Source organism: Poromitra crassiceps (genome assembly GCF_964638095.1).
Source record: "Poromitra crassiceps genome assembly, chromosome: 21".
Lineage (NCBI taxonomy): Eukaryota > Metazoa > Chordata > Actinopteri > Beryciformes > Melamphaidae > Poromitra > Poromitra crassiceps.
This window is the reverse complement of record NC_139638.1, coordinates 25,572,518-25,594,697: the sequence shown is the minus strand read 5'-3', so window position 1 is coordinate 25,594,697 and position 22,180 is coordinate 25,572,518. Positions and strand designations below refer to the sequence as shown.

At 43.1% G+C, this 22,180-nt stretch overlaps 2 protein-coding genes across 3 annotated transcripts in view; both read right to left on the bottom strand.

The window, feature by feature from the left end:
- abl1 (c-abl oncogene 1, non-receptor tyrosine kinase) overlaps positions 1-11,886 on the bottom strand; it is a 61,019-nt gene extending 49,133 nt beyond the window's left edge. For both annotated transcript variants that reach the window (XM_083657701.1, XM_083657702.1), the window contains exons 1-2: positions 11,339-11,886; positions 10,185-10,614 (exon numbers count right to left, since the gene is read on the bottom strand). In XM_083657701.1, coding sequence (XP_083513827.1) covers positions 10,185-10,311 — 127 coding nt within the window. In that variant the 5' untranslated portion in view covers positions 10,312-10,614; positions 11,339-11,886. The remainder of the gene's footprint in view (positions 1-10,184; positions 10,615-11,338) is intronic.
- A 713-nt stretch (positions 11,887-12,599) lies between these two features.
- exosc2 (exosome component 2) lies at positions 12,600-21,071 on the bottom strand. The gene is made up of 9 exons (XM_083657482.1): positions 20,939-21,071; positions 20,574-20,675; positions 20,315-20,360; positions 19,343-19,432; positions 18,628-18,693; positions 18,468-18,536; positions 17,292-17,468; positions 15,439-15,567; positions 12,600-14,083 (listed from the first exon to the last, which is right to left on the bottom strand). The coding sequence occupies exons 1-9, from the start codon at positions 21,064-21,066 to the stop codon at positions 14,003-14,005; spliced, it is 888 nt and encodes a 295-aa protein (XP_083513608.1). The 5' UTR covers positions 21,067-21,071; the 3' UTR covers positions 12,600-14,002.
- Between the last annotated feature and the right edge of the window lie 1,109 nt (positions 21,072-22,180).

Sequence of the window (22,180 nt, the reverse complement as noted above, 5' to 3'; positions counted from 1 at the left end):
TATTAATAACATTGCAACATCGGACCGATGCCGATATGTTAAAAAATGACTAACATCTGCCAATACCGATATGATTGCCGATATATCGTGCATCCCTAATTTGAACTGATAACCAATTTTTTTATAAGAGTTGTTGTACTAGGTCCTGCAACATCCACCTCCCATAGACGCGTGCAGCAGTTGTTGTGACCTCTCTGATAACCCAGCTGTGACTAACAGTCTGACCTCAGTTCTAGATATTCTTAACACCGGCTGCATTTCCTGGAATCCACACCAGAAGGGGGGCCTAATACTGCACCAACTCAACAGCTGACACAAGAAAGCAGTTCAACCAACTGCCTTTACATTTGTAAGGTTAGGCTGGAAAAGTTTAACGCATTTGTGAGCATGTTTGAATTTCAGTCTGTATTCGTCTGTCGTTTGTGACGGACCACGTTTGTGGTGTTTCCATACCTTCCGTGTTTGAAATTAAATCTCAAGGAATGTCTTTTAAATAACTGGTAGATTTCTAAATGCAGGCATGATTTACTTTTCTTTGTTTTCCCTGATTGTTTTACTTCATTCTTTTCCCTCAGCAAGACGTCTTTCTTGCTTGACACTTTCTTATTCAATCAGCCATGTTTAGTGGGAAAGAGGACCACAATAACAAATAAGCCCTTTTTTCTGTGTATCCTCGACGACAATTTAAAAAATCCTATTGGTGGTTTTCACAGAATTGTTTTGACAGCGAACAGTTTGGAACCTACTTTATGTCATGTCAGTTATTGTAGCAGAAAACACTGCTACAGGAAGTAAGCTGCGGGTCAATTTAGAATGTTTATGTTGTCGAGTTTAAATGGTCTAATCTATATGGGGACTGGTATCATGATCAGCCTAGATAGTATCATCAGATCCTTTCCAAAAAATTAGAATATCATGGAAATAACGGATGACCGTGGGCTTCAGCGGATTGTCGAGCAAAGACGATTCAAAAATTTGCCGGAGATTCAGAGGGAGTGGACTGAGGCTGGAGTCAGTCATAACTGAGACGTAACTGCTGATTTTCTTCACACTATAATAATTTCTTGAAATACTGTTTTGGGGGTTTTCTGGAGCTGTAGGCCAAAATTATGAAAAACTAGAACGACCGCAACGCGGACTTAAGCCTCCGCCATTAGTTAATTCTTGAGTCCAAGTGGATGTTGGAGCCAAATTGGAAGAAATTGCATCAAGGCGTTTCTTTGCAGAATTGGATATTTGAGCCAAATGTGAAGAAATTTAGTCAAGGTGTTACTGAGATATGGCGTTACCGAGCTTGAAAATGGCATTTGTTAGGTCACTGTGACCTTGACCTTTGATAACCAAAATGGAATCAGTTCATCCTTGAGCCTAAGTGAATGTTTAAGGCGAATCTGATGAAATTCCGTCCAGGCGTTCCTCAGATATCGCGTTAACAAGCTTGAAAATGGCGTTCGAGAGGTCACAGTGACCTTGACCTTTGACCTTTGACCACCAAAATCTAATCAGATCATCCTTGAGCCTAAGTGAATGTTTAAGGCGAATCTGATGAAATTCCGTCCAGGCGTTCCTCAGATATCACGTTAACAAGCTTGAAAATGGCGTTCGAGAGGTCACAGTGACCTTGACCTTTGACCTTTGACCACCAAAATCTAATCAGATCATCCTTGAGCCTAAGTGAATGATTAAGGCGAATCTGATGAAATTCCGTCCAGGCGTTCCTCAGATATCGCGTTAACAAGCTTGAAAATGGCGTTCGAGAGGTCACAGTGACCTTGACCTTTGACCTTTGACCACCAAAATCTAATCAGATCATCCTTGAGCCTAAGTGAATGTTTAAGGCGAATCTGATGAAATTCCGTCAAGGCGTTCCTCAGATATGGCGTTAACAAACATCCGTACGGACGGACATCCGTACGGACGGCCGTACGGACGGACAACCCGGATCCATAATGCCTTCGGCCTGGCTTCGCCGGCGGAGGCATAATTAAACAAATAAAGGCTAGAAATATTTCACTTTGTGTGTAATGAATCTATAATCTATGAAAGTTTCACTTTTTGAAAGGAATTATGGAGAAAAACTAACTTTTCTATGATATTCTAATTTTTTGGAAAGGATCTACCGGTATATGTTTTTAATTGTGCATGCTAGGAAGAGTGGGGTGCCATCTTGCTTCATCCTCATGTTAAAATGCTCCTTGCAGACCCTTGCATGCCTGAGGCTTTGTCAGACGACCCACAGGCATCACCAGGGGGATAAATACATTTTGCTGTGATGAAAACTTCTCCGTTGTGCCCCTCATGATGAAACATAAACAAGCAACTACTTTTCCAGATGTACCTAGTTTGTCTGTAACCAAAGTGGTGACTATGGGTTGGCACTGTTCCCATTTTTTTTACCCTTGTGGTAAAAAAGGGGAACTTCTGACAACAATGCCCATCAGACCGCAACCAATCACATCAAAAATGCGATTCAACCTAGAGATGGAACGAACTCCATGAATGCACATAAGAAGTTACATCTAGCTTACTTGTCGCTTTGCTCACAATTCTCACATAATGTATGTGCAATACGGTGATGTCTGGCACTATGTAAATTAGGTGAAGAATGCTTATAATCATAAGACAACACAACACACCACACTTTTTGTCCACATCGCACACTTGGACTTTGTAATAGTAGTAATAATTATATTATATCCACAGTGGACAGTTACTAATAGTTGTGTAAAATATGTATATATTGTTTTTTTTAAGTATGTACTGAATTATATATTTATAGTATGCATATATACGAAGGATCAGCCGAGCAGCATTTTGGTAAACAAACTGCGTCACTGGGTGGCAACGGCAATGGAGCCCTATGGAGCGTAAGCTTGAGCGTCTGACTCTAGCCGGCTGACCCCGTTCACTTTTTAAAAACTGCGACAGTTCACACAACTTTAACACGACATGCCTATATTTACATGAAACTCTTGAGCTACTTCTGCTCTCACTCAGAATGTCAAAATATAAGTGATGTGATGTCTAGTTTTTGAGATATTAATGTTTGTTTGGAACGACTCATACTAGTTAACTGCTGTGGGGTTCCACATTTCTGGGTGGCAGTAACGTCACGCTGATTCGTCCTATACTATATTTATATTTGTCTAACCGACACCTACCTTTGTGTGTTTTTTCTCTGTGTTTTTGATATACAGATCCTTTCCAAAAAATTTGAATATCATGGAATATATCATGTGTAGCATTTTAAGTACATCAACATTTGAGATGTTAATATAATTACCCCAAACACCCCAGAAATGTCCTAGCTTGCATCATTGATTAATTAAACAGGTTTGCATGTGAACTAGTCTCTCAAGACAGACACGCGTTGCACGCTGTTGGACTGTAAGACCGTGAGTGACGACTGTGATTTGGTCGTAGGCACGAGGCCGTAAATAGAGAGTTCCTCTTTCCTTTGTGCCCTCTCCAACCTCCAAATCCCGCTCCGCTTTCCTATTTCCTGTGTCAGCGCCTTTTGCAGGGAACGTCAGGAAAACAAATGAGGGGCATCATGCCTGCATTCAATACATTTACACACAGGACTTTCATTTCCTGGGGCCTGTCAAAAACATTCCAGACAGGCGAGACTGGCACAGCATACTAGTTAGGTTCACACTAGGGATGTCAACGGTTAACCGTTAATCGATTAACCGTCGCTAACGTCGTTGTTCGGTTATTGCTGTCGGTCTATCAGTTAATATTAAAAAAAAAAAAAAAAAAATCTTTTTTTTTTTTTTTTTTTTTTGTTGGTCTATTTACTCAATGAGCTCATGCCCAAACAAGGCGTGTCTATTTAGATGCTGAAATGTTAATGCTTTTTGTGTTAGAAATTCTAACACAAAAATAATTTGTGTTGAAATGTTGATGCTTTTTGTTAATGCTTGTTAATGCTTTTTGTGTTAGAAATTCTAACACAAAAAGCATTAACATTTCAGCATCTAAATAGACACGCCTTGTTTGGGCATGAGTTCATTGAGTAAATAGACAAAAAAAAAAAAAAAAAAAAAAAAAAATTATATTAAAAAATTATGAATTAACCGATAGGTTAATCGATTATTAGCGTCGGTTAATCGAAAGTGAAATTAACCGAAAATTGACATCCCTAGTTCACACTACAGCAGGAAGGGGGGGGGGGGGGGTCACCACAAGTGACACTACAACTAAATATTATGTATAATAAGAAATTAGGGTGGCTAATAATGAATTCATTATGCTTCCAGTGTTCGCTCAGATAGATCCATTTTTAGGCCTGATAGAACCTATCATCACAGCTTGTAATCAGCTGTGATTCCCATCGTCAACTAGGGCTGCACCACAATTAGCCTAATCGAATCGATGTTGAAATAGCAATATATATGGCCAAGTGCAACATCCAAATCGCAGGAGCAGCTGCAACTTTTTAATTAAGGTCAAATGTGTCACAACATACCAAAATGAAGCGTTGTGGTGATCCAGACATTCCCCAGCCTACAAATCATATTCTCCAGATGTGAGGGAACACGCTTGTTTGGTACAGAGGGTTGGAATTAGGGTTAGTTTTATTGACTAGGCATCTCTCGCATGCTACGCGCGCCTGATTCCTAGTCGCTCGCCACGGCCTGCAGCTCGGCCTCGCCCAACCTGCAGCTCGACCGCTGGGCGGGCTCACTTGCTCCGTCGCCTGCCCCTGCATCACCTCCTCTTATGATTGCATTGTGACATCACTGATGATGTCACAATGCCTATCCAAAAGTGATGTCATCAGATCTCACAATGATTAATGGAAATTCAACCAATCTCCACAATATTTGCGGGGGCTTGCAATTTTTCAAAATTCATGAGATTTCTCTGCAAAAATGGCAAAACAGGTTGCTCAACTTGTGAATTTTTGCCAGTTCCCACAATTTCACCTCAAAATCTGGAGGGACTGACTGAGTAATAGCTGACTTGCAGTGTCAGAAATCCACTGCCTGACTGACTCCATTAGTAATGTGTGCTAGCTATCCAGTGAGATCATACCTCCCTGCTGTCGTACTACACAGAGGTGCCAAGAGCAGAGAGAGACAGGTCTTTGCTTGCCTTCCTTCACTGCCTGCGTCTCCCTCCCAGGCAGCTAGCTGCATGCATGCAGAGGACTAAACCTGCCTGGTGAGAAGCAGCAGCATGGCGCTGGCTAGCCTAGTAGCACGCTAGGTGCTAACTAGCTGGTGGGGCTCACGAGGGAGAAAGACAACATGGGTGTAAAAAATAGTGCTGATATTGCTGCCCTCCTCGTGCACTGTGTGACTCACCCCTCTCACAGCCTAACCCACTCATCACAGGAGGGAGGATGGGGATATGGCACGCCATATCACTGACCTGACTCTTCGCCAAATTCAATCCATTTACCGGCAAAACATTTCATTCTGTTGTTCTGACCTTCCCTGTCCTGTCCTGTCTGTCCCCTGTGGTGTTATGCAACAGTGGAACGTATTCCTGCCAAGGCAATCACAGTCGTGACACGGAGGACACATTTGTTCAACTTATCAGTTATTTGGTTCGATAGCATGCATCCGGTTCAAGGCGGCAAGTTATCTCATCAAACAGACAAACAATCCAACTACATCACTTAACTCAGGGGTGCCCAATACGTCAATCGCGATCGACCGGTCGATCGCGAAGGTAGTGTGGTCGATCGCATGGCATTGGGGTGGGGGGGATTTTTTTTTTCTTTTTCCCCACTGTTTCCACTGTTTTTCCACTGTTTCCACTGTTTTCCACTGTATACTCAGTGTATATATAAATAAATATGTTTGGTAGATCACTTTGACTTGGTCATTTTAAAAGTAGCTCCCAAGCTGAAAAAGTGTGGGCACCCCTGACTTAACTGATCTATTACTCATCCTGAATTTATACCATTTAAAAATCATAATCTGCCACGGATATCAATAGCTTACCTCACCGATACTTTCCATTGATGTCCTGCCTGCCTCATTGGTGCTTTGTGTCAAACTTTCACAAATCCTTCTGTCAGATTACGCCACACTAACATGAGAATAAAGATGTTAACTCATTCACCGCCAATGACGTCTTTGACGTGTTATCAGCAATGGCCTTCCCCGCCAAGGACGTGTTTGACGTGTTTTTGTTTTTATTGGTGCAGCGCCTGCAGCAAACACTTGCCCAGCCTGTCACACAGACACAGGTCCCTGCCTTCAAAGGGTAGCCGACAGCACGCGATCAAACACATACCGCAGCTGTTGTTTTGAAATTGAGCAAGAGGGAAAGCAGAGAACGCTTCCTTGTGCAGACAGGAGAAACGCAATTGAAACGCCGAGCTGGAGTCGCCTTCCTCTGTGCCAGTGCCAGCCAGGAGAAAACGGGAGAAAGTAATCAAGAGATGTGTTTGATCATCGGAGGAATGAGGAAATGATCGATCAGTTTGCGAGGGCGGTGAGGACGTGTTGAATAGCCGAGGGGAAAACGGGAACGATCATAGATATGACAGGGAGACATGGAAGAGGGCGGTGTACCAGAACAAATCAAAATAAACACAGGAACAGCTAGGCAGCAGCGGGCAGAAGGCACTCACAGCAGCCCGCTGTCCTTCTCAAGAGCTCTTCAGTTGGTTCATGAAATCGCTGGGCTGCTCGCCCTCCAGTGTTGCTCCTGGCCAATCCCAGCGCCACAGGGCGTGGTTATTGCTTATCCTATGTTGGGTTAGAAATCTAAAAGGGGGATCGTGTGTGTGTGTGTGTGTGTGTGTGTGTGTGTGTGTGTGTGTCTGTCTGTCTGTCTGTCTGTCTGTCTGTCGGTGTGTCTGTCTGTCTGTCTGTCTGTCTGTCTGCACACTCACACCGAGTAAACTGTATTGTTGAATGTAAAAAAAAAAGCACTTCATGTGTGTATATATATATATATTTTTTTTTTTTTGTCATTTGTGTCCTAACGAATAATATTTACATGTCTGATGTCAATACAGTTCAAAATAAAAGAATTGAGAGTGAGTTATGCCTGAGATTGTGCCCTTTTACAAAAATGCTTTTTTCTCCCTTTTCTCTTCCCAGACAGGCTTTTTTGGTGAACATGGGGTGTATAAAAAGGGTTATAAGTAGAGTACAGAACATGCTAAAAGCTAACTTTCTTTTTGGGGGTGAAAGTAGAGACTTAGATCTTCATTTCGAGGTATTGGACATCACTGTAGTCCTAGTACAGAATTTACTGTGGGTCTTGAAAGATGACCAAACATTATGGAAATACTTGGCCTGTGCCAAAAATGGCAGTCAGATATTGGCAGTGAATGAGTTAAGGGCCACCCTGTGGCGTATATTTAGGAGAGGAAAAGCTTCCTAGTGCCGACAGGAACCTTGGGAGTTTGAGTATTTCATGACATGTTTTGCTTCCCAGGTGCGCTGGATTTGCGTTGATCACTGACTGAGCTGCCGTCTCCGTGTGACTGCATGTGTTGTTTGCTCGCCGCGTGCAAGCGGTGCACCATGATAGTGAGATCAAACACACCCTGCTGTAAATTCAGCACAGGCTGTGTGAAAGACTGCTTTTAAAAGGGTTGTTTCACGCAGCAGTATCATTTTAACAGCACCGGCTAAATCACTGGCTTCCGTAGGAGGACTATCATATCTTCGGATCTGCAATCGGACGTCGGAGACGGGTAAGAGAGCGTTTTGAACAGCCTTTCCCCCTTATTGCCTATGAGAAGGCTGTGTGACCCTGACTGCTGCACGAGTATATTATAATATACGGAGTACAGTAGCAGGGTCACATTCTGGGGCTAATACCGCATTCATGACAACATTCGACCGCATTCATGACCGCCGGAGGTTTCATCTCGGAAACTCCGCCCGGCATCATATTTGCGTTCACGCTGCACGTCCCTGTCGGAGGGAAAACACTGGGAAAAACCAAGGAGGGTTCTGGGAAGTGGAGGCGGTAATGCAACATTTTGGATGAGATGTGTGGATATGACGTCAACTCGGACAAAGCGGAGCTCTGAATGATACCCGAATTTCCGAGCTGTAATTCCGGCCTGGACGACCGTTCAATTCACTTTTTACAGGTCGGAACCTATTTTTTCCGGTGGTCCGAGTTGTCTTGAGCGGGGTATTAGTATTTGCAGGCTGCCCGAGACAAGCAGCATCTCCAACGTTCGATACCACTGCCATGTCCCAAAACAATGGCAGTGCTCTGAAGCAAAAAAGTACACAGTAGTACCCCTCGATACTACACAGACAGTACCTCTCAGTACTACACAGTACGTCTTAATACTACACAGTACCTCTCAATACAAGAAGACAGAAAAGTTTACCACACCAACTCAATTGTTTCGTTTTTAGGGAGGGGGGGGGGGGGGGGGGGGGGGTACTGTCCTTACAAAGAAGTATTGTTTATTTTGCCATAAAATACCACAGGCACAGTGCGATATTTTTGCAGGTTGTCCAAAACAAGCAGCATCTAGCATCTACGGGTTAGGTGGTGAAACTGGAACCTGAACAACTTGTTCAGTAATGCAGCACTTCCTCAGAGCGGGCTTCAAAGTGAGATGTCTTTGCTTGTGAAGGTGTGATGATGCAATGGACTGATTTGATTTGGACCAAAACACAATTAGGCTCATTGTCAATGTTTACATTGACAATCATTGACAGTGATTCTGTGGCTCACTGTCGTCTGTACTTTGATCAATTTGCAGAAGATATTTGTCTCGGTGCGTAGGTAGGTTTGAGGGACCTTAGCTTGATCAGTGTTTGGTTGTGAGTGAGTGAGTGAGTGAGTGAGTGAGTGAGTGAGTGAGTGTGTGTGTGTGTGTGTGTGTGTGTGAGTGAGTGAGTGAGTGTGTGTGTGTGTGTGTGTGTGTGTGTGTGTGTGTGTGTGTGTGTGTGTGTGTGTGTGAGTGAGTTGCTGTCGGACTCGTTCAATGAGCTTTGATGGGAAACTCGGAGTGGGAGGTTTGATTTGCCGACTCGGTATGTTTTGAGCTCGAGAATGATTTGTTTGTTCCTTTTCACACAGCAGCACAAAAGTCTAGTTTACAGTGAACACTTCTCTCTTCAACAGGTTATTCATGTACATTCAATGTAAACTCATATTTAACTCCGACTGTAAATTCACTGCCTATTTAACGCCTATTTAACTTAGTCTGTAAATCTCATGTAAATTCAACATAAATTCATATTTATTATCCACAGAACACTCCTCCACTCATGTACATATTGTATACATATTTACTCGATTTGATTGCACTTGCAACGTTGTGACTGTCTTTATTGAGCTTTCCTACTTCTTATCTCTGTATATTGACCTGACCGCTACGCCGCATACAGACACTAAGACAAATTCCTCGTATGTAACTTGCATACTGTGGCAATAAAAGTGATTCTGATTCTGATTCGACAGGTTATGTGTGACTGTGTACAACTCTGTTATCCTGCCTGCAAGCCGCATTCTTGCTGACAGCTAGTTGTGCAGGTACTGTCCCGTCTGTCCGGACATTTGAGTTCTCTGCACGCACATTATTTTTCTTCATTTGTTTTTTTATTCTTGATTCTTGGAGGTTTTGGTATTGTAACATTCATGATCCACACCTTTTACCCTAAAAGTAGTGGTCCACTGTTCTCTCGCCTATATTATTTGTCATTTACTAAAGGCAAGCGGGGGTGTTAAACCAGAGATGGGGACTTGGACTTGGACTTGAGTCGCAATTAAGTCACACACACAGTGACTTGAGACTTGAGACTTGACTTGGACTTGAAGGTTTGGGACTTGTGAACAATCTTTATTTTATTTTTTTGGTGCATTAACATTAAGGAAATATCTACTAATGTAATCTCTAATCATTGCTGATACTGTATTCTAATAGATAAGGAGTGAGGATAATACAGTACATGCTTTGAATTCCTTAGTTTTAGCTATGCAGTGTTCTAAGCATGCAGCAGATGATAGAACGCTCATCCATAGGGACTTGGGACTCACTTGACTTGGACTTGCCCCTCAAAGACTTGAGACTTGACTTGGACCTGTGACCAAAGACTCCATGAATTGGACTTGTAAAAAATGACTTGTGAGCATCTCTGGTGTAAACACACCTTGAACTGCTAAGCAAAACGAATGGGTCTGATGCAACCAGAAACACACTAGTGAACCCCTATAGTGTAGAAGGTAAACGTTCTTACCGTGCACAGCAAAAACATTACAGTGCTGGCTCCCATGGCGTGACGACTCTCTCCTCCCACCCTTGATGAAGGCCGGCAGACTGGGTCTCCTCTGGTCCCCGACAAACTTCCCCGGCTGCTGCCCCATAAGGGCAGGGTGCCAGGCCGCAGCCGGCTCTCTCCAAGCTGGACTCACTTGCTCACCGTCCCACCGGTGGCCCCCCAGGCAGGGAGGGGATCGGGACGACGAGGAGCCCCCCGTTCCCTGGCTCAGTCCGCCCGCTCCTGGAGTGTGGGCGAGGAGGGTCAACAACACTGCAGGTCCTTATTACTCCGATATGTCTCTGTTTCTCATGCATCAATGGACCCCGGAGTGATTCAGAGGTCAAAGAAAGGCATGGAGTCTGGGGGTGGAGGGGGGGAAGAATCCAGATTCACCAATGATGATGTCCTAAAGGAGTGATATGTTCAAAACAAAAAATGCATTCAGAATCCTTCAAATGGCACAAATGAACTTGATTTAGGCGTGAAACTGACATGTCATTGTTAGGGATAAGTCAATAACACGGCGACAGAATAGGGGACTCAAAACCATCATCTAACCAAATAACCTACAACTGATCTCAGCAAATTACGGTACATTAAAAAAATATCAGGAAGTTAGTAAGCTTCTGTGACAACTTCTCTACTTCAACAGACCTATCATGGCTGTGGCAATGTTACCTTCTGTGGATACATGCCTTTCACTCTCTGTTATGGTACCTGGGATGTGTGCCCATTGAACACTCACTTTCCTTTCTCATCACCATGAAAAGTCTTTATCTGACAGGTTAATGGCAGCATAATACTTGGTCAAACAACTCAGGGAACTGCAGGTTCTAGACTCAAATACTGTATACATCCGACCAAAAAAAAGTGTTTCATGAGTTGCATTGAGCAAATAAGATCGTGAGGGAACAGACTACGAAATGCAAATTGCAGTGAACTGCAGAGAGCACCAACATTAAAACCTACATTTATCTTTGCTGACCAACTTAATTCGAGGCAAAGGGTAATGTAGAAAACACACACACACACACACACACACACACACACACAGCAACTAAAATGACAGGCTTCAGAGGGACTAGTCCCTAAATGATATAGTGAACCACAGGTGTGAAGAGGAAACTTACGAGGCCATAGAGAGGTTTATCATGCTGGTTAGCCTGCTGCTACCTAAAGCTAACGCTGAAGGAGGCTAACGTTAGCTGCTGGTATGTAGCTGCAGCCGCAGCGCGAGACCCTTGAAATGCACATCGAACAGTCAACAGTTGGCTGGTGCTCGCTCACTGATAAAACACATAGCCGCCGCGACCGAGTTACTTTAACGTTTCCACCGAAATATCAGCTGGCAGCCGCGGTGAAGCTTTGCCAGCCGCCCGGGTCCATCCAAACCAAACCCAGGGTGTTCAATTGGTTCCCAAACTTCCGCGTCCACTCTTTTCCGTCTTGCGGAGTTTCTTCCCCGTGGTACCCGGAGCGAGGCGCTTCAATCACGGGGGGGAAAGTGCAGTCCACCGCGGCGCTGCTGCTGTCACGCCGCTTCTGCAAAACCTTCCCCGCGTTTGCGACCGACAAACTGTTCGCTGCCGTCCCTCCGGTTCGCGGACGTATTATTCATTGTTCTCACGTGAAAATCTGGGCAATAAACTTTGGCCGAGTAGTTGTCGCCGCCGAGGCCGCCATACTTCCATACGCAAGGTGGTTTACTGAAATATGTGGGTGGGGCTACGTTGTGACGTCACTGTGCGTGCGTGGGCTAGTACGACCTGAAGAGCCTGGTGACGCGAGGTTAAGTACGACCAGAGCTGAGTTTATGATGAAGACACCTTCTGCACTGCATCTCCTCTGGGATGGGATGGATGGAACACGTTTGGGAAAAACAAGTCTATGTAGATTATACATATTACAAAAACCTACTCTGTTAGTATTATGTGAGTGATTGTACTTACAAGGTTAAATTAATGGTTTTCTGAAAAATTAATGCTTGCATCTTTTTGATTTACCACATTGTGTAGTTGCCAATATTAACTCCAGTGTGACAGTAACTCCTGTCCAGCAATAAATATATTTTTATATTTAAAAAAAAGTATAACTAGTCTGAGGAATGGGAATTTGATCAGAAAAGTATTAAAGGAATACTTTGAGAGTGTATAGCAATATGCATTTTCATTTATAATCAGTAGGAGTTATTGCTTATGGAAATGACTGCATGTGAAACTTATAACTCCTGTGAATATGTTTTCATTAGGGTAAAGACAAAATGACAGCCATATGACACATAGCAGTAAACGGATAAACATGTTACTGTACACTATTCAACAAAGCTTGACACAGCAGCAGTGAGTTACTGAAAATTGTAGAATATTTATTGCATACAAGTTATTTGTACATTACATGATCAACAATGTATTCCAATATACCTCTCTGAAATTGTTCACCAATAAAACGAAAGGACAGTTGCACTGATCATTTTTGAATGCCATAGTATTTTTATTTGTTTGTTTCTTAGCAGGATTACGGAAAAACTACTCGGCCAATTTACATGAAACTTGGCATGGGCCAAGGAAGAACCCATTACATTTTGGAGCAGATCCGATCAGATTCAGCTTGTAGCTAGGGACAGGAAGGCCGTAGAGAGAGTCGGGGTTCGAGAGGTGGGAAGGGCAAGTGGCTGGGGGGATGAGGGTGGGTCAGGGTTAGGGTTCTGATCAGACCCCGTTGTCATCTCACCTATCATACATGTTACATTGCAGACTAGCTAAACTCAAACCTCCCAACTCAATGTAAACTGTTGTACAGTTGTCTTAATCCCCTAATGTTTATGTTTTAACACTGCCCAATTGTCCTGTATTTTTGTTGTTATTGCACCAATAAAAAATAAGGTTATGAATTCTGTTGCACACAAAAAAAACTACAATCCAGCCTCTGGGGGACTTCTCTATGTGCTCTGTCGCTCCCCTCATTAACTATGCACTGTTTTGATAAGATGATATACTGTATGTAGTAGTTGGATTGTTTTCTGTAAATTTGTCCATTCTGCACCGCTATGCTACTACAGACAACAAGGTTTGGCTCTTCCACATTCAGTTGACGGGGTGGCACTGTAAGCGGGCAAATTAAATAATTGTTATGTTGTGATGTCACAAAATCACAGAAGTCAAAACAGCTCGTTTGGAGGTGCCTTTTTCCATACATGGTTGGTGTGGCTTTATCTGGGGACCAAAGATGCAAGGTTTTACACAAGACGGGACCTTCAGTGGTTCTCAAATGGGGGTCCGGGGACAAGTCAAGCATGTTACCGTGGAAACAATTAAGCTTAGCCCAAAATCACAAATCAGAATGAGGGGGTCCCCGGTATATTTTCTATCTTGTAAGGGGTCCTTGGCTGAAAAACATTTGAGAACCTCTGCTTTAAAGAATCTAAAATATAAGAGTTTTGATTTGTTTAACACTTTTTTTTGGTCACTGCATAATTCCATGTGTGTTATTTCATAGTTTTGACGTCTTTACTGTTATTTTAAAACGTGTGGTGTAAATGCACGTCTAAAAAAAAAAAGGGTTCTGATCCGACTCACAGGAGACTGGAGTATTGGCCTTGGCGGAGGTGTTCTCGTTAAAGTAGTCTGATCTTGATATATGGTTTGGTTTAACTCCGAACGGCCATGTTTTCTTCTGGTCGAGTTGCCCATTAGACTGGGAGAAGAGAGGACGATCGGTGGCACCGCTGCTGGTTATCTCGGGTCCTCGACTTGGAATGCAGGAGAGGCACGATGAGGAGGGAGGATTCACGCTGTCTAACCTTCGTGCTCCATCAGCTTCTGTTGCGTTAACATGACGATCTCCTCCATCACTTCTGGTTTCAAGATGTCCTTGACCTGTAGAGGCCGCGTACAAACACACAGTTTTAGAATGAAGGATGACGCTGAAAAATCATAGTTTTAGACACTATAAACATCTTATGTATGGACCATATTTACAGTACATACAGAGGACTTCATTTATCAAATAAAACTCATTTGACAAAAAAGTAAACTGGAAGAATCATGTACATTTATTTATTTCCACCCCTATAAATTGTTCTGTTATAAACCGAGAATTTACTGGCGATTATACTGCATAGAAACAGCTTAATATCAACACCCTATCAACTTGCATCCATAATGCTTGCTGAAATGCCCCATATGTGCCTATTCAACATTTAAGTTGTCAATCAACTACTGTACAGCCTTGCTAAGGAAATCAGACAGCACATGATAGTAAGCCTTCCAAAGAATTTTATTCAGAGGCCTTCACTGGTCTTATGAGAAAACCACATTGCAAAGTAACACATTTTAACATTAACAACTAGCCAAAACTAGGTACTAACCAACTGATGTTTGGTGGTGTTATGGTGAAAAGTAGGTGTATTAACAGTATTAGGGTAATATCAATAACAGCAACATGGAGATAGTAACTGATAAGCTAGCTAACTAACAATTGTTTAACAACCATTTCTCAACAATCGAGAAAATCATTTTGCCGTTCTCAACTGTAGCCCAAGATCAGTAGACTTCTAATATGGCCACCAGAGGGCTCATTACTTCACAGAAATGCCTATACGGCATATGAATACAGCTATACTGTATGGGAGTGAGAGGAAAGGTACATTGAGGAGGATTTCTCTTTCTTTCTTTCTTTCTTTCTTTCTTCTAGCATTACCTTCACATTTGGTGTCACAACACCCAGCATACAAATACTCACAATATGAGCACACATGGCATAGAGAAGGCATAGTAGGACATCGATCATAGAGAAGTCATAGTAGGAAATAGATAAAGTTTACCAATCTTTGTGTGAAAGGATGAGTCTAATTTTAAACCTCCAGTTGTTTAATCTGAAAAAGGTCCACATGCTCTCTCAAACTGGATTAAGTGAAGTGTTCTGGACTCACATCGGATCCTACCTGTGTGCTGCCTTACCTGGTGTGGCTGTGAGAACTCGTAGCAGTAGAGAACACTGGTGTTGTAAAGCAGGAGCTTACCTGGTGGGGCTGTGAGAACTCGTAGCAGTAGAGAACACTAGTGTCGTAAAGCAGGAGCTTACCTGGTGGGGCTGTGAGAACCCGTAGCAGTAGAGAACACTAGTGTCGTAAAGCAGGAGCTTACCTGGTGGGGCTGTGAGAACATGTGTCGTAAAGCAGGAGCTTACCTGGTGGGGCTGTGAGAACATGTGTCGTAAAGCAGGAGCTTACCTGGTGGGGCTGTGAGAACTCGTAGCAGTAGAGAACACTAGTGTCGTAAAGCAGGACCTTGTGAGCAGCCAAGGCTAGCAGGCAGTTCCTCAACCGTGAAATCACCTCTCGATCTGACAGGGAGACAGGCTGAGGGAAAGAAAACAGAAAAAATGTAGGGCTGCAACTAACGATTATTTTCATAATCAATTAATCTGTCGATTATTTTCTCGATTAATCGATTATTTGTTTGGTCTATAAAATGTCCGAAAATGGTAGCAAATGACGATCAGTGTTTCCCAAAGCCCAAGATGACGCCCTCAAATGTCTTGTTTTGTCCTCAACTCAAAGATAATATCAGTTTACTGTCATACAGGAGTAAAGAAACCAGACAATATTCACATTTAAGAAGCTGGAATTTTGACCTTTTCTCTTAAAATTGTAGTCATAACGATTAATCGATTATCAAAATAGTTGTCGATTAATTTTCTGTCGGTCGACTAATCGATTAATCGTTGGAGCTCTAAAAAAATGCAGACATAAAGTGTAGAGAGAAAGTAGAACAGAAAGTAGAATAAATAGATGCAAACCAAATGTCTCATCTTTGCACATTGTTGACATTGTAAACGTCTCTAAAAACAGAGCACAAGGTTAAGTCCTAAAACATCATGTCGATCACAATGTGCAATTATTTTTGCTAGTGCTGCGATTGCTCCGCTGCATATTTAACTGCACAAAGACAAATTCCTCGTTTGTAACATCCTGTTTACTCACTACGGCTATTCAAATCATCTTGAATCTTGACTAGGATTCTATTTTCACCTCCAAACTAGTAGACTATAATGCTTCGTTCAATTAGACTCGTGTTTACTGTGAATACGAGACGGGAGGTTGTGCACACGATAATGCTTGGCTGATTCAAGTGCTCACGTCGTGAACATGCACAGTTGACTAGAAGCCACGAGGCTAACAGTGTAGCTAGCTACCACTAGCTAGTGAGGTTAATGCAGGAAATGCAAAGGCATAATGACAGAGGAAAACAAGATGAGACTGTTGAGAACATCAACATGTTCCTCAGACATATTATAAAATGACTATGAACTATGGACATCTGGACTACAGCTAAAATGTCAATATATTTAATTGTCCAATGCGTCCGCCATTTTGTGAAACGTCACAGGCACGATGCCACAAGTCGTGAGGTCGACGCTTTCAGAAAGATTCCACGCACCAAGTCGTGAACACCACATGAGGGCGCCCTTCAAGTGCATTTATGTCGTGTCCACGGTAAACGCGAGCCCAATTGAACGCAGCATAAGTTCTCATGTTATAATGTGAATGTTAATGTAAGTGTTTCTTGCTTGCCAGCGACTAATACATCCAGAACTAGAGGCCATATTGCAATGGGATCACACCAGCCATGTGACCCCCTTGACTTCAAACGAATGTGGGCCAGGGGGGCGTAAGTGTGTGTGTGTGTGTGTGTGTGGGGGGGGGGGGCAATGTGGGGGGGCTTTGCCTTGCTCGGATCACAACCATTTTCGAACTCGGCCTTCATTTTGATGGCAACTAACTACACACCTGTAAAGGTTTGTGACTGCATCTTGCATGGTTTTGACACTATTGCGTCCGCAAATTAATTTTGTCCACAGACAGACAAGACAGACATATAAACACCTGGCAAAGTACTCAGAACCGCTTCTGTGGTAAGACAGACAAGACAGACAGACAGACAGACAGACAGACAGACACACACACACACACACACACACGGTGAAAACAATGCCTGTCGCGCTTGGTAACAACTTTTGTCCGTCCTCAAGAGTAGACTAATGAAAGTATTAAATGTTGCTATTTAGGGGTCCTGATCCCACCTCCAGGCTGGTGTAGAAGCCCCCCGCCTCCTCCTCGTGGTGTTCCGGCGTGGGATACAGCCACACATAGCCGTTGTTGCCCAGGATGATGGACGCGCCACAGGGCAGGTTGTGGAAATGGGTCTTCTGCCTCTTGACCAGAGAGGGCGACAGCTGCACCAGCACCCCTTGGCCCAGCTGGTGGTCACAGAATGTACAGACAGGATTGTGTTAGGTCAAATGACGCGCCCGTCATTAAAACATGATGAATAGTCACTTATTTTATAGTGACCCAATAATTCTGGTGTAAGCTATGATCAATTTTCATGAAACTACATATTTTGCAGTGTAAAAATGTGATGATACAGCAGCCTGATGATGTGATAATGACCTAAGATCATTGTCAAACACAGGTTGACATTAGGGGTGTCAAAATGAATCGTATAATCGATGCATCGCGATGCGGACGTGTGAATCGAATCGGATCAAATCGTTGACAGATGAATCGTTGAATCATTTATGTTAAAATCTCTGTTGACATTCAGATTTTAAAGCACTTTCTAAATAAAAAAGGGACTTGATATTTATCTGACTGCTTGTATTAAATGATGAAAAAGTAGCCATGTGCAATAATAATACAGAAAAGTGAGGATTTGATACTTGGAGCTGTGATACATTGAGCTGTATTGAGATGCATCGTGATGCATTGTGGAATCTAATCGAATCGTTGACAGATGAATCGTAATGGAATCAAATCGTGAGGCCAGTGAAGATTCACAGCCCTAGTTGACATGCTCGTTTATCCTTCTCCTATGTAGCGATGAATGAAATGTACAAAAGACAACACCTAAATAAATACATTCAGCTAAGTTAATCGTGTAATGTATGCTGAACAATTTAGTGTTTACAAAAGAAATACATTGTTGAAAACATTATTTCATACATTTAATTCTCAAAAATAAATGTGTGGTGGTCTGAAAAAACCCTTCACATGGTGGGAATTGTGAGGGGGAAAATGGCTTTAAGGTTTCTGCAGGCCACCACACAAATGTAGTTTGGTCGAAAGTTTTAATTCTAAATACTGTGACTGTATTGAACCTCGAAAATGTATCGGGAAGCCAACTGAACCATGATGAGTTGAGTGTATTGTCAAATGTGTATTTGACATATTCCACAGGGTATATTGCCAAAACCTACCTTTCCATACTTTAAACTACGAGTGTGAAGCGACAAGGCTCCGTCTGCAAACACAGACTGCACCTCTGCCTGAAAGGAGACACAGACAAAAGAGAGAAATGAGAAGATGGAGGAGGAGCCGATTACCGTCGGAAAAATAGATTTGGTAAATTGTGCGTACACTGATGAGATCACCCTCGTGAAGGTACCCCCTCATGGTCAGCTCGTCTTCTGCTGATCTTCTCCTCTAAAAAAAAAGAGAAATAAAAGACGGAATAAAAAAGACAGACACACACACGCGCGCACACGCGCGCACGCACACACACACACAAAATTCAGGATTAGCCTGGGTAAACCCAGCCTCCACGTGACCTGCTCTAAGTAGTGACTGAGAGCAGGTCTGAGAGCAGGTCACGTGGAGGCTGGGTTTACCCAGGCTAATTCAGGATAGCACTGTTGATTGCTAGGCCTAAACCAACAAAGAAAACAATTTTTCCCTTTTGCATCACATGTACAATGTGTCAGAGAGTATATGTTTCACTAGTCTCAACACCAGACCCATGAGACCCATGAGCTCCCTCTGGGTCTGGGATGCTTTCCCCCCAGCCGGCTGGTTATGGGAGGGAACCGTTCACTTGGCCAGTGATTGGCCAGTGGTGGATTCAGCCTTCCCCAATCAGCAACAAGTTTGTGATCAGACGACATGGGAGGCGCACCCCCTTTTTTCGAACCGCTCTCTCATCGGTGCTACGACCTGTCACTCATTCAATTTCAACCCGCCTTCAAAAATCAGTAGTGGCTGTGAAGTGGCACAGACTCACTTATGTAGCATGCGGAGCGCAGCGATTCAACGTAATATTTGAGTCTGGGCAGAGACTAATGTTTCACTAACTCACCAGCTCTCCTCCGGGTAGATTGACAGATGACAGCAGGAGAACAGAGTCCAGCCGTGAGTTGGTCTCCAACTTCCACCGTTTCTGCTGAACCTGTACACATCACAAAAACACACATTCACAAATTCGTACTGGCCTAATGTCCATGTTTAACAGCTTTGAATTGTTTTCACAGAACTATGTTCCCTTGTCATAACTACCAGTAGATAGTTTTATCCCTTAAATGTCAAGACATCACAGATATGAGAGTAGCCCCAAAGTGACCCTACTACTGTACTCCATATACTCGTGCACTATTAGGGTGCAGTATTAGGGTCACATTCAGGCAATATGGGGGAACGCCTGTTCAAAACGCTCTCCTACCCGTCTCAGACGTCCGATTGCAGATCTGAAGATATGTTAGTCCTCCTACGGAAGCCAGTGATTTAGCCGGTGCTGTTAAAATGATACTGCTGCGTGAAACAACCTTTTAAAAGCAGTCTTTCCACAGCCTGTGCTGAATTTACACCAGGGTGTGTTTGATCTCACTATCATGGTGCACCGATTGCACGCGGCGAGCAAACACATGCAGTCACGCGGAGACGGCGGCTCAGTGGTCAAATCATCAAATCCAGCGCACCTGGGAAGCAAAACATGTCATGAAATACTCAAACTCCCAAGGTTCCTGTCGGCACTAGGAAGCTTCTCCTCTCCTAAATACGGCACAGGCTGTGGAAAGACTGCTTTTAAACAGTTGTTTCACGCAGCAGTATCATTTTAACGGCACCAGCTAAATTACTGGCTTCCGTAGGAGGACTATCATATCTTCAGATCTGCAATCGGACGTCGGAGACGGGTAGGAAAGCGTTTTGAACAGCCCTTTTGCCTTATGGAGCTGAGTGTGGCCCTAATACTGCACGAGTGTATACAGTATACAGAGTACAGTAGTAGGGTCACATTGGGGCTAATATGAGAGGAGACATGGCAATAGCAAACCTCTGTGATCCGGCCAACCACCACATCTCCCACCTCTCCGTTGAACCTGCAATTTCAAGCAGAGGCATGCGACACAAATGATGACATTTTATACAGCTTAATGCAAAATATCAGTACTATGTAAATGTATTGGAAGGTGGTGCAGACATCTAATAAGCAGCGCTAGACATGACAGGTTAATATACCAGTGAATGATGCACAAGTGTACGCTGTTTGTGTTCATGTCTATGAATACAATGTCAGGCATTCATTGACTCACCGGGTCTTAAGTGGTTTGACACAGATCAGTTTGTCGACTCTCTCCACCTCTCCAGCAACTGAAGCTGTCAGCTTCTCTTCGTCCAGGTAGGTGCCATGACCCCTGGAGACAAACAGTTGTTATAGTAACGGTGATGACGAGTGATGCAGCCAACCAGTGATGTGGCCATTCAAAAAACCTGGGTTAACAGTCGGTTATCATCGTAAGAAAAACATCTCTTAAAGTCTTTTAACCTACATCAGATATTGCCCACTACACATTTATATGAGAGATTCGTGCCAGCCCTAATAAGGAAGTTTGTGTGTTTACCCCCCTACATCCCTGGCTTAGCTTATCAGTGGAGCACCATGCCAGGCGGTCCTCACCTCATGAACCCTGTGTCTGAGGTGATCACATCACCCGGGACGACCAGATCCTTTCGATCTTTTCGGCCAAACGCAGACGGTAACGACACGGAATTCCGAATAACTGGTAGTCTCATATCAGCAGCCATGCTTGCGATCGATCAACACAGCTGCCGCCTTGCGCGGATGGATGGAAGGCGAGGAGAAGGCCAGTGTCAAATGAGCAGGAATTTCTGAGCAGGAATTTCTTACTTCCGGTCAGGATTTTTCAGAATAAAAGCGATCATTCAAACTCGATAAAATACACAAATTTAAGTGATATCACACAAATTGAATAACAATACACATGGAAAAGGTTATATTCCATTTAGATCTATATATCCTTTGGTATTGTAGTACTAACTACTTCTATATTATTATATTAAGCTTGCTCCAATCAGTCAGAACACAATGAAAACGCTCCGATTTTGAATAAAGATTAAAAATCTAAAGTCAATTGTTCCAGGGCAAACTCACTTGATCCATGTAGAGACATAGCCCAGCTATCATAGCGAAGTCATCTTGAGGCTGGATGGGTGTCAGTTTTTCTGTTTTGGACATGTATGTACAGTGTCAAGTGAGCAGGAATTTTATAGCTGTCCGCTCCCATTCAGAACACAATGAAAACGCTCCGATTTTGAATAAAGATTAAAAATCTAAAGTCAATTGTTCCAGGGCAAACTCACTTGATCCATGTAGAGACATAGCCCAGCTATCATAGCGAAGTCATCTTGAGGCTGGATGGGTGTCAATTTTTCTGTTTTGGACATGTATGTACAGTGTCAAGTGAGCAGGAATTTTATAGCTGTCCGCTCCCATTCAGAACACAATGAAAACGCTCCGATTTTGAATAAAGATTAAAAATCTAAAGTCAATTGTTCCAGGGCAAACTCACTTGATCCATGTAGAGACATAGCCCAGCTATCATAGCGAAGTCATCTTGAGGCTGGATGGGTGTCAATTTTTCTGTTTTGGACATGTATGTACAGTGTCAAGTGAGCAGGAATTTTATAGCTGTCCGCTCCCATTCAGAACACAATGAAAACGCTCCGATTTTGAATAAAGATTAAAAATCTAAAGTCAATTGTTCCAGGGCAAACTCACTTGATCCATGTAGAGACATAGCCCAGCTATCATAGCGAAGTCATCTTGAGGCTGGATGGGTGTCAATTTTTCTGTTTTGGACATGTATGTACAGTGTCAAGTGAGCAGGAATTTTATAGC

Coding starts and splice junctions, on each gene's coding strand:
- exosc2 (XM_083657482.1), bottom strand. CDS start 21,066: ATGGCTGCTGATATGAGACTACCAGTTATTCGGAATTCCGTGTCGTTA. Junction 18,694..19,342: donor ATCTACCCGGAGGAGAGCTG/GTGAGTTAGTGA, acceptor CTTTTTTTTTAG/AGGAGAAGATCAGCAGAAGA. Junction 17,469..18,467: donor GTAGTTTAAAGTATGGAAAG/GTAGGTTTTGGC, acceptor TGTGACCACCAG/CTGGGCCAAGGGGTGCTGGT.